At 51.9% G+C, this 11,376-nt stretch overlaps 1 protein-coding gene across 1 annotated transcript; it reads right to left on the bottom strand.

The window, feature by feature from the left end:
* On the bottom strand, window positions 2,112-4,429 carry LOC110432445 (protein SHI RELATED SEQUENCE 1-like). Its single transcript, XM_021452882.1, has 2 exons — window positions 3,023-4,429; window positions 2,112-2,867 (listed from the first exon to the last, which is right to left on the bottom strand). Exons 1-2 carry the CDS (start codon window positions 3,594-3,596, stop codon window positions 2,458-2,460), a joined length of 984 nt encoding a protein of 327 aa, XP_021308557.1. The 5' UTR covers window positions 3,597-4,429; the 3' UTR covers window positions 2,112-2,457.

Raw genomic sequence — 11,376 nt, forward strand, 5'->3', positions numbered from 1 at the left:
ATAATCAGCAGAAATAATGATACCCCCAGTTCTTGTCAATAGATTTAGCATTTGGATTTTTACGAAAAAAACAAAAGTATATATAAGTCGAAAGAGTATTCAACATTCCCACTTTTTCTGGTCCGTCAAACATGGAAACAGAAAGGGGGGCATTGTCATTCCTCAGAAATGCCAAAAGAAACATAACTGAAAAGCCAGGAGGACCAACAGAATGACAAGCACACCTCACCGTGAAATGGATGCTAACCATATTATGTATATAAAGGTGTATCATACTTGACAATATTATAGTAGAAACTTGCGTGGTCAGACATATATGTTACTTCTAATTCACTATATCGTCAGGAGAAACATATGTCACTATCTGAAATCATTTCAGGCAGATGTTGAAATCTATATGTTAAATGTTCATGTTTTACAATTAATATAAAATCTGCAATCAAGATTCATGGTGAGAAACTTCAAACTTAGTATCCTATTGGGCAAACAACATCAAAGCCACAAGCAAAAGCTACTTCTCAGATAAATGCAAAGTCCCTAATAACCTCAAAAACCATCATATAATCTAGAAATGATCTAGTAGAACCACACCACGTTAGGGATTCAAAGGCAGGGTGTGTTTTAGATTGTTCTTTGCAAAAAGAAAAAAGTGTACGAGCAAAATGACTCAGAGGTGAATGTAAGTTCTAAAAAAACAAGAGTTTCCATTTGTCTCTACCATAACGAGCAGGGTTAATGCTGATCTAGCTGAATGGAACATTGAACCCACCAAGGTGCAGAGGAAGTGAGATTTATAGTATAATTTTGTGTGGACATGAATATTTGAAACACTTTCAATTTGGAATGAAGCTAAACATACATCCTACAAAACACTAATCTGCTGGAAGAATCCATAGGTTATATTTGACAATCAATAAAACATTTATTATATATATACTGAATCTTCATAGCCACCAATTTGTACTCAAGATTTGAAACAAACAATATAGGCCATGCTTGTCTTGTGATATTTTGATGATCAAACTATTTATTTAATCTATCGTATAACCCAGGTCACTACTCAAACAACAATGGTAATAACATCACATGTACGAATAAAGAAGTTTTAAGCCATCAAATTATCATTGCAATTGCTTATATTGACTATAGATGTGCATGTACTATATGCATATATAAACATGAGATTGGACAAGGACTTTACTGATCTTGTCACTATTTTCTTTCACATGCAATTGAAACCTTTAGTTAGCAAAATGCAAAGGTACCGCTCCGATAGTCTAGCAACCATTTCTCATGTGGTACATGAAAAACAATATAATTTTTCTGTGAGAAGACCAATGCATTGCAGGAGTTAGGCCTTGTTTAGTTCCAGAAAATTTGGTAAAATAAACACTATACCACTTTCATTATGGACTAACTAGGTTCAAAAGATTCGTCTTACAAATTATAGTTAAACTGTGTAATTAATTATTTCTTATATTTATATTTAATATTCAATGCATGTCCCGGAGAATCTAAAGAATTTTACAAATTGTTCTTTTAACTAAACAAGGCCATAGAAAAGTTATGCCCAAACAGGCTAATCCCCTGTGGAGCAATAGTAGGAATCGAGGATGCTGTGGAAAAGCCATGAAAATAAAAAATTATTCCGGACCTGACGCGATGGGGATCAACGAGGAAACAAGATCATGTCAGAGACGAAGAACACGAGAATGTGTGAGCCCTCATCTCCAGATCTCCTGAGTTGCTACACTCGGAAACATAAAAAAACTGCCTGAATCAAACAAGGGATCGGCGCATGGCTCGATCGGTCACAGCTTCCAATCATCGGATCATTTTGTCTCTCTCCCATGAGCATATGATGACTCAACTCTCTCCTCTCTCTCACACACACACACGTCTAACCTCAGGCAATACTTAACTCGACACGATATCAAGGATTCACGAGCTACCAATTAAAGCCAACTAGGTTTCTAGGGCTCAGCTTTTGAAGAGCAAAGGTGCAAGTAGTAGTAAAGCAAAGGGGTCTCTCCTTATGGAAGACACATGCATGCATAGAAGCTACATGGCGAAAGATCAATGAAAGCATTAGCATCATAACACTGAGCAAAAACACACCAACAAGAATCACCACAAAACCATCAGCGAGAACAGTGAAAGAAAACCATCTCAAATGTCTCATCAAGGTCCCCTAACTGTCAGATTTTAGCCATTTGCAGCGACTGAGTATATTGCTACTCACCCCATCAAATGATCCCAAGAAGCAAACAAGTCTAACCCGCGCCTAAGCTAAGCTAGGCTCTAGAAAGGAACATGAATTTATGCATCTCAATAAGAGGCTAAGAATTTAGGAAGCTAAGGAAATTGACAGATCGAGCGAGCTGGAGATGGAAGACGTGATGTCGTTACACGGCGGGCGAGACGGCTAGCTGCTGCCGAGCGAGCCGCCGGCGGTGATCACTGTCTCGGATGGCCGTGGAAGAAGGGCGCGCCGGCCGGGAAGGCGGCGTAGGGTCCTGGCGTCGGGTACGGATCCATCACCACAGCCGATGACACGATGACATTGCCCAAGCCACCGCCGCCGCCGGCATCGCCAGCGGCTGTCGTGCTTGGCGGCGATCCGTCCCCGGCGTGGCGGAAGTGGTACTCGATTGCGCCGACGCCGCCGCCTGCAGCGGCAGGCAGGCCGTGAGGTCCGACGTCGTGAAGGATGCCCTTGAACACGTGGCCGCCGATGCTGACGGTGGTCTGGTACGCGACCTCCGCCTCGGCCTGGTCGACCGGCCCCAGGCGCACGCACCGGAACACCGCCTCCGAGCTCACCTCCCGCGGGAACCTCTCGGCGACCGTGACCATCTGCTGATCCCCTGCACGCGCGTACGTGGAAGCACCGGATTACAAGACAAGAAGAATTTTTGTCACGAGATGCAATGGGATTAGACGAGGCGGAGCGCGGCCAAGGCAAAACCGCGCAAGCAAGATGATGATGATTATTGATTAGCGTGCATGATTGCTATCGTACCGGAGGAGGTGGTCGGGGTGGCGACGGTGAGGCGCGCGCGGGGGCGCTTGGTGGGGTCGCGGGACGGTCCGGCGCCCGGGGTTGTTGTGGCGGCGGCGGAGGCCGCGAGCGCGGCGAGCTGCTGCTGGCGCTCGCGTCTCTTGGCGGCGGGGACCCAGGTGGACTTGACGTGGGTGCCGCAGTTGAAGCCGCGGCTCTTGCAGCAGGTGCGGCAGCGCTGATGCACGCAGTCCTTCTTGGCCTGGTTGCCGCAGTCCTGGCAGCTGACCCCGCCGCTGCTTCCCCCGCCGCCGCCGCCCCTGGTGCCGCGCGACGACGACGACGACGCGGCGCCGCCCGTGAGCGAGGGCGCGGCGCCGGGTGGTGGGTCATCGGAGAAGCGGATGATGTTGGAGGTGTAGAACGGGTGCTGCTGCTGCTGCTGCTGCTGCTCGTGCTGCTGCCATAGCTGCAGTCCGGCCCCCGCGCGCGCGGCGTAGAGGAAGGACGCGGCGTCGGAAGGGTGCACCGGCGGGACGGACGACGCGGGGGCCTCGCGGCTGTGGCCTCCTCCACCTAGAGGGAACCCCGCCATGCGCCCAAATCCATAGGCCGCCGTGCCGTGCGCCGTGCCCGGCAAGGTGAAGGTGAAGCTCTGCGCAACGAGAGCCGCCTCCCCTCGCTCGCTCTACAGACTGCTGGCTGCTGCTCGTAGTCTGTGCTCTGGGCGGCGTGCTCAAGTCATGCCCCGCGCTCTGCGACGGATTAAAAACCTGCGTGCTCGCAGCCGAGCGGTGTGGTTTGTGGTGCCGGCGTGCGGCCGGAGTTAAGACGGTGAGGCGACAGAGAGGACCTGCCACGCCGCCATCAGCCTGCGCGCACCTAAACTGCCATTTATTGCCGGCCCTGCCGCTCTCTCTCCTCCCTTCTCCTTCTCCTTCTCCTTCTCCTCTCTCTCTCTCTCTCTCTTTTCCGCACCGCGAGAGACAGGCACCACACCAACACGGCAGCCGCTGGCTGTGGGCTGGGCTGTGGCTGCTGCTAATAGAGAGAGAGAGAGAGAGCGCGCGTTGCGAGAGAAGAGTCGGAAAAAGGAGCAAGAGGAGGAGGGTACAGTCACCCAATAGAATACTGGGGGGCAACGTGATGGATGGCCTGCCCAGTGCCCGGCTGCCCCTGCTCCTGCCGTGCGGTGCCGCCGCCTGAATATGGCCTAGCTGGAATGGAATGTGCTGGAGTCTGGAGTACTACCACCAGCAGCAACGGCAAGCAAGGATTGCCACATGATGATGGTCTGCGTCTGCATGCATGTTTGTGTTTTGTAGAGTATCTGCCTGCCCATCTCTCTACTCGCTCCCTGGGGTGGTCAATGCAATATTCAAAAGCTTCAGGCCTGATCCGGAGTGGAGTAGTACGCAAATGCCGCCGGTATCCCCCTCTCTCCGGAAGCCGGAACAGAGAAAATCCAGTGGCAAAATCGTTGTTTATCACCATCCAATCCATCGGCAGGCTCGGTCTGCTGCTGCTGATCCGGCGCTGCGTTGTTTGCTTGCGCCTTGACGCGTCCCACCGACACGGGTCTGATCCCGGCACGGGCGGCGCGGGGGCGGCCCATGCACGCACACGAACACGCCCGCCGCCCCTGGTCCGCCGCGCGGGGTCAAGACCGGGAAACACGGGAGCTGCTTTTGCTGCCGTCTTTACGTGCGACGGACAGCTGCTTTCAATCCAGTCCAGCACAGCAACAACAACAAAAGCTCATCTCATCCCTCCCTCCCTCCCTCCCGGGCGCCGGCTCGCCCACGTTCTCGTCAAAGCTGATGAATCTCGCGGCGCCGAGTCGGACACGGCGACACCGGGCCTTGCAGATCCACTTCGCGGGTCGTCGTCCTGGTTCCTGGTTGGGTTGGCCGCGGTCGCGCTCCATTCCAGCCACATCCACGCGCTTATATCTTGTCGTCCTCCGTTCCGTTTTGTGCAAGTCGTCTTGCCGCGGCGCAGGCACGCTACGAAACGGAGCGCGTCGCTGTCTCCTCGCGGCGTTTAGTTTTAGCCCGCCAAATTCACAGGGGTCACCTGTCACGCGCGGCGCGGGCGATCAGCATCAGCAGCACTGGATTGGTCAATGGGGGCGTCGAATAGACAGATGGAGGGGCGCGCGCGCGCGGCTGTGTGCGCGTGGTGATCTAGCCGGAGATACGCGTGACGTAGCTGGAATCCATGTCCCGTCTGCATGGTAGTGGTCCAGTCAGCCCAACCGTTAATCAGTCCCGGTTTGCAGGGAAAGCGATGATGATACTGTATGTACGTGCCGGTGCCGATGTGGACCGTACCATCGATTTTGCACGGGAAACCTGTTGGTCACTGAACTGTGACATATTCTGCAGCTTGCTTGTGTCTGGTTGACAGTCCCAGCCATACAGTACGTATACTAGTAAATCTTTTTAGTCTACTAGTAGCTTAGAGAGCATCTTATTGTAAGTTCTTGAGCAAATTGTGTTGGCTAACATAACAAACAAAGGCAATGAGTCCAGCACTGTTACAGTAGTATGACAGATTCGTGCTAGCCGTAGCGGCATATGATTGCCGAGAAAGCCTTGGCCAATGGACGAGCTAGATCGATCGTCAAAACCAAACCTTTCAAACCGGGTATCAGCATCGGATGACCATAATGCACCAGGGGCAGGAGCACTAGCATGGCGTCCACACTCGAAAAAGCAGCGCCGGTACGGTACGAGCATGCATTGGCACCTCGCGGCGCTGTGTGCGCTGAGATAGAAGAATCGATGGTGTACAGATTGGGGGAACCGGCCGGGATGTTGGCGGCAGCTGGGAGGATGCCCGAATTGAACGCGCGCGGCCCATGCATGCCCCCACTACAGCGACCTTCCTGCGCCAAGAGGAGCATCGAGGTCACGTTGTTTGCTGTACCGAGCGATTCCGGGCACTGTTTGTCGTCCTGGTCCCCGATCCGGCACTGCACTGCACTGCACTGCTGGTGGGGGTCGGGCCGTGGCCGCCGATCCGATCCGATCGCGATCGCGATCGCGGCTGGCGCTGTACTAGTACCTGTGTCCGCTGTTGGGGCTGGGATGGATGCGTGGCCAGTTGTGGTGGGGTGTGGGTGGGGCGAATTGGAAGCAGCAGCCAGAAGAATTGAAGAAGGAATTGCTCCCGTGTTGTACCGACCAGTGCCTTTGCCTTTGCAAATGCAATTGCATGCATCAAACGACAAGCAGCACGCATTGAATTGAAGGCCGGCCGGGGGAGAGTACTGCACTGCACTCCTCCGTGGGCCGCCGCGCGCCCGGCCGGACGACGGCTGCATCCATTTATTGTGAGCTCTGATCGCGGTCAGATCCATCCTCATTCTCTCGATCCAGGCCCGTACGGCGCGCCCCCTTGTTCTGTAGCCTGCATGCGACTGCGACTCTGCGAGTGAAAACAAACGCAAAGGGACAAGCCAACCCCGGTTCAGGCTCCTGAAGCTTGTGTGGGATCAGGTTTTGCCCTCGCCTTGCCCGTGCGGTGCGGTGTTGCGTCGCAACACGCCGAACCGCTCCTCTACATGCATCTCCAGGTCCCCCGCCCGCGTCAAAGACCGTTGCGGTTTCGGTGGCGGCCAAGGAGCCGAGAACGCCAAGCTCGGCACGTTTCAGTGCGCCGATGTCCCTCATGGCGTGCATTATAAAATGATAATGGCCGCGACGATTGCTACTATAAAATGACCTCGCCAAATAAGAAACCATCAAGTCCATGGAACAATTGCGAGCTTTGGGGTGGCAGCCGTTCTTCATCCATACGTACGTACTTCTACGTTAGTGGTACTACTAGTGCTACGGTGAACGCAAAACTGCACGAACAAGGGCCCCGCCCCGCAAGGTCAAGATGCTCGTCATCAGGCGGCTGTTTTGCTGGTGGCATGTCACTCACATCTCCTCCGTGCAGTAGCAGCCGCAGCACGACCAGGATTTTTACTCGGGGCCGGGGCAGCCGGGACCGTCTCCCTCGACAAAGCTCCACCGGCAGGCACGCAGCGGTTTTTACTGCCCCCACAGGTACTGCAGCGATAAAAAGGGCAAGGCAGGCGGGGGAGGCGAGGAAAAAGTTGGGAACAGGATCCCAAGGCCGCCGCGCTGCAGTGCCTGCTGTGCTGAGAAAGTCCGGGCCCCAATAATGAAGCGAAGCCGGAAGCGGCAGCGGCCGGCCCTGCGTGCAGGCTGTTGGCTGGCCGGCCGGCTGGATGCAGCATGCAGCAAGCAGCCCCGTGCCTCGAGCCGTGCGCCGCTGTTACTCGTTGTACCCGCTCCCGGCTCGCCCGAGTTGACCCTCAGCCTTCCGTTCCGCTTCTCCTCCTCTCCTTTTTCCCCTTTTTTTTTAAAAATATTATTATTATTATTATTATTATTACTACTGTGGCAGCCACGTCCGCCGTGCCTCCCGCGGCCCGGGCCCCGCGCGCGTGGTCCCGTCCCGCCGCACTCCAGTCGTCATCCCGTGTGATGCGAGAGGCCGCAGCTTCGACCTGCGACGCGATGCGTTGGTCGCTGTGGATCGCGTGCGTCTGCGCCCGCCGCTCCGCTGATTGCCGCGCGCGCCCCACGTCTCTCGTCGTCCGCCGAGCGGGCGCGCGGGGATGCGCGCGGACACGGAGGGAACAGTGCGTAGCGGCGCGGGCGGCGGGGTCGCGGGCCGCTCTGGCAGGAGGAGGACGAATGGACGATGCGATCCTTTTGGCTCGTCCGTCCGTGTCCGTTGGCCCAGCGCCGCGCCCCGCGCGCTGATCCCAACGCGTAACGAACTGGGTGAGCAGAGCACGCACCCGCGCGACGACGGGATGGGTGCGGGAGACACGGCCGCGAGGTCGCGACTGCGGACTGCGGCGTGCGCCCCCCCAGCCCCCTCGGGACGCGTGGCTGGATTTGCGGGGTAAGCTGTCGCACTGTGAGGTCTGTGACTGGCTGGCTTTCAGCTGTTGGGCTTGCACGCGGAGAACGCCGGGCGGGCGCGACTTGGGTTCAGGCACCAGACATTTCTGATTTCTGACGCAGCTCTCAGGTTGATTTTTTCTGGCAGGCTGATTTGAAAAAATATCAGGAAATTTAAAAAAAAGCAGGAAATTTTAAACCTTAGGCCTTGTTTAGTTCCCAAAAGTGAAAAAGTTTTTGGTACCGTAACACTTTCGCTTGTTTGTGACAAATATTATTTAATTACGGACTAACTAGGATCAAAAGATTTGTCTCGTGATTTACAGCTAAACTGTGTAATTACTTTTTGTTTTTGTCTATATTTAATGTTTCATGCATATGACACAAGATTTGGTATGACGGGAAATCTTGAAAAAAAATTTGATTTTCAGGGTGAACTAAACGAGACCTTATTAGAAAATACGACTTGTAGGAGCGTATTATACAGGTGAGAATGAAATTCTGGGTAGTATATTCACAGAAGAATGACTTACATGAATACACACTCACACTTCACAGCCCATTAAAACCTGCTGCACACTGTACTGTACACCAATCAATCGCAGTAAAACCTGTTGCTCTGTACCGTGAACAGTTCGGCGTAGGTACACCTTTTATGAAAGCGGCAGAAAGTATGTACTGGTACGATTTTATATATATCGGGTTATCTCGTGGAGTAAGGATACTGTCATCGCCGAGGTTGTCTCGGAGAATTGGGAAAATGTACTGTTAATCCCGGAACACGCCCGGTACGTACGTGTCCAGAACGTGGCGGTGTTCCTACAAGGCCACAACAAATTCTCCTGTTCCACCATTATATTTCCATTCTCCTATCTCGAACGCAGGCCTCCTGTTTCCACAGAAGTGGTACTACGTGCGATCATTGCTCCTGGATAGCTTGTTTAATTCTTGCTTTTGTCTCTAGAGAGAGACCGTGCTTATATATGCATCTGCGTCAGTATCAAGTTTAATTCTCCTATCTCGAACGTCAGCACCTTTTGTGCCACAACTAGTATCAACTGTATCAAGTAGTATAGCAAAAGGTTGATACTTGATACTACATGCGATACAAAAAGGATCCAAGACATTAACCACACGCGGATTAGATGAATGTGTGTCAATAATGCTATCTTTCGCTAGCCTATCTACAGGTGCCAAACCTACTACTACTACTTGACTTGATTCATCGGCTGTAGATAGGGTAAATAATCGATCACCAAAAAGAAGGCGTTGGCCTTTGCTGCAAATCTTCCGACGATCATTGACCGACCAAATACGACTCGCGCTTTTGTCTGCAGCATATTGCACAGCCCCCGGCCATATCCTGCCTACCTGGCCTGTTCTTCAGCCATTCAGAATCGACGAGAGTGAGCGATGGAGAGACATTACGGGCATGTACTAGTACGTGACAGGGACACGACGAAGGAATCGATATCTCTCCATCGGTTGACACCGAAAGTGCACAAAAGCGAGATCATCTGCTCCATATGGACCGACGCGCGCGCGCCGGCCGACTCGACTAGTCGCTTGTCTCGATAACTATGATGATGATAGCCTCTGTGCGTGTCTTTGTGTTTGTGGGCTCTACTTTAGTTTTGGTGTGATCACGACGGGAACCTGTCGCACGTATTGCTCTGTGCGCTCTCTCTCTCTCTCTCTCTCTCTCTCTCTCTCTCTCTCTCTCTCTCTCTCTCTCTCTCTCTCTCTCTCTCTCTCTCGTTATTGGAGGACTAGTGTTAACCTGAGTGAGTGCCCTTTTTAAGCTTCTTTTAAGACCCAAGTGTGTGAGTGACACTCTTTTTATTGGCAGCAAGCACTACGTTATTTGCTCATAGTATTATGCAGGTACTCATTTCAGATGTCTAATTTTTGTACTACAATAACCTTGGTAAAGTTTGGGCCCTTTTCCCTTCGGCCCGGGAAGAAAATCTACTGGCTATGAGTAGGCCCGTTAGTGCTGTTAAGGGGCTTGGACAAGTAAAAATATGATATTGCACGAGCCCATGGCCCACTTATAAAAACATAGTCAATCGTGGATGGAAGCCGTCGTGGCATAAAAGGTGCTCAATATTGGGCTTTCAAGGCTCAATTAAAAATTGCTCGTGTCTCCGATCCGGAGAGAACATGCCCCCGTTTTATTTGCTCATCTTCATCACGGGGCTGCCATTTGGACACTCTAGTACTTCACCAATTTATTACTAGATTTTTCTTTTTGAGAAAAGATAAGAGTTTTGTTGGAATCGATCGTGACTCTTGCGTAATAGAATTACATATATCGATTACCAACTGTTCATGGGCTCCACAATGACGAATTGACAGTTGAACAACAAACCTCACTTGTTTGAAAATTGCACTAGATCGAGTTGGCGCTCCAACCATGTTTTTGAGCCGAGGGTGATTTTGTTGCTATTTACTTCAGTGCGACCACCAATGTCAAATTCATGTAGACAGAGTTTTACCATAATAATATATACAAGAGTAAAACTGGCGATGAAGCTAGTTTCACTAGAGTTGAATTGCATACTACTAGTACTTCTAGTAGCCATATAATTGCTCGGTTACTCAGCTACTTTTCTTCGCGAACGGGTTTGAAATCCCCGTGTTTCGTTAAGACGAAAGAAATTTGAAGTTACCGAACGCTGTTAGGTCTGCTACTTTCGCTCGTTTGTGAGCGGCAAGCGAGCATATTAGTGGAACTAACAGCCCATCAAGACAGACAAAAAGTACTATACGGTGCTTGGTTGTGCGACACTAGCGTTCCTGAAGAACATCCAGACTGTAGCTAAGGGGGTGAAGCCGGCCACGATCCATTGGCTTCCTTCGTCGTGGATGCGCTTCATGATGGCCACCGCTGCGGACGCTTCATTCCTGAAGATCCTCGCGTTTCGTTCTCTCCAAACTTCCCATGATACAAGCAGGAACAAAGGAGTCAAAGCCTCGCCTTTTTTCCGAGTCTAGCAAAAACCACCTCTGCAGCCACCATGCAACGACGCCTCTGAGGTTGTCCATAAGCTGTTGAAGGTCAACCGGTTCCAGGACCCTGAACTAAACTTCCCTGGTGACCACACATCCCGCCAGCAGATGTGTGACTGTTTTGGATGCCTGGCCGCGCAGAGGACGCAACCATCATCGTCTTGCAGACCATGGCGCTTGCGGCGGTCACTGGTCCAAAGCCTGTGCAAAGCCGGCCAAAAGAAGAACTTCACCTTTGGTGGCGCCCTAACGCGCCAAAGCTCTTTAGCGCCGAACAACTCCCCGTCGAACCCACGAAGAATGCTCGGTAAGTGGATGACCCGCGAAGAATGCTTGAGTAGTCAGCTACTAGTTGCATCAATATCTAAAATATCCAAAACACCGCCAACCAAGCATGGGTTGCATGTATCTATACTTCCTCAATTGTATTTCTGG

Source organism: Sorghum bicolor, chromosome 2, assembly GCF_000003195.3.
Source record: "Sorghum bicolor cultivar BTx623 chromosome 2, Sorghum_bicolor_NCBIv3, whole genome shotgun sequence".
NCBI lineage: Eukaryota > Viridiplantae > Streptophyta > Magnoliopsida > Poales > Poaceae > Sorghum > Sorghum bicolor.

Bases quoted from the DNA above. Each gene is read 5' to 3' on its own strand.
- LOC110432445 (XM_021452882.1), bottom strand. From the start codon at position 3,596: ATGGCGGGGTTCCCTCTAGGTGGAGGAGGCCACAGCCGCGAGGCCCCC. The intron at 2,868-3,022 runs GTACGATAGCAA...ACGCGCGTGCAG, and splicing joins CACCCCGACCACCTCCTCCG to GGGATCAGCAGATGGTCACG.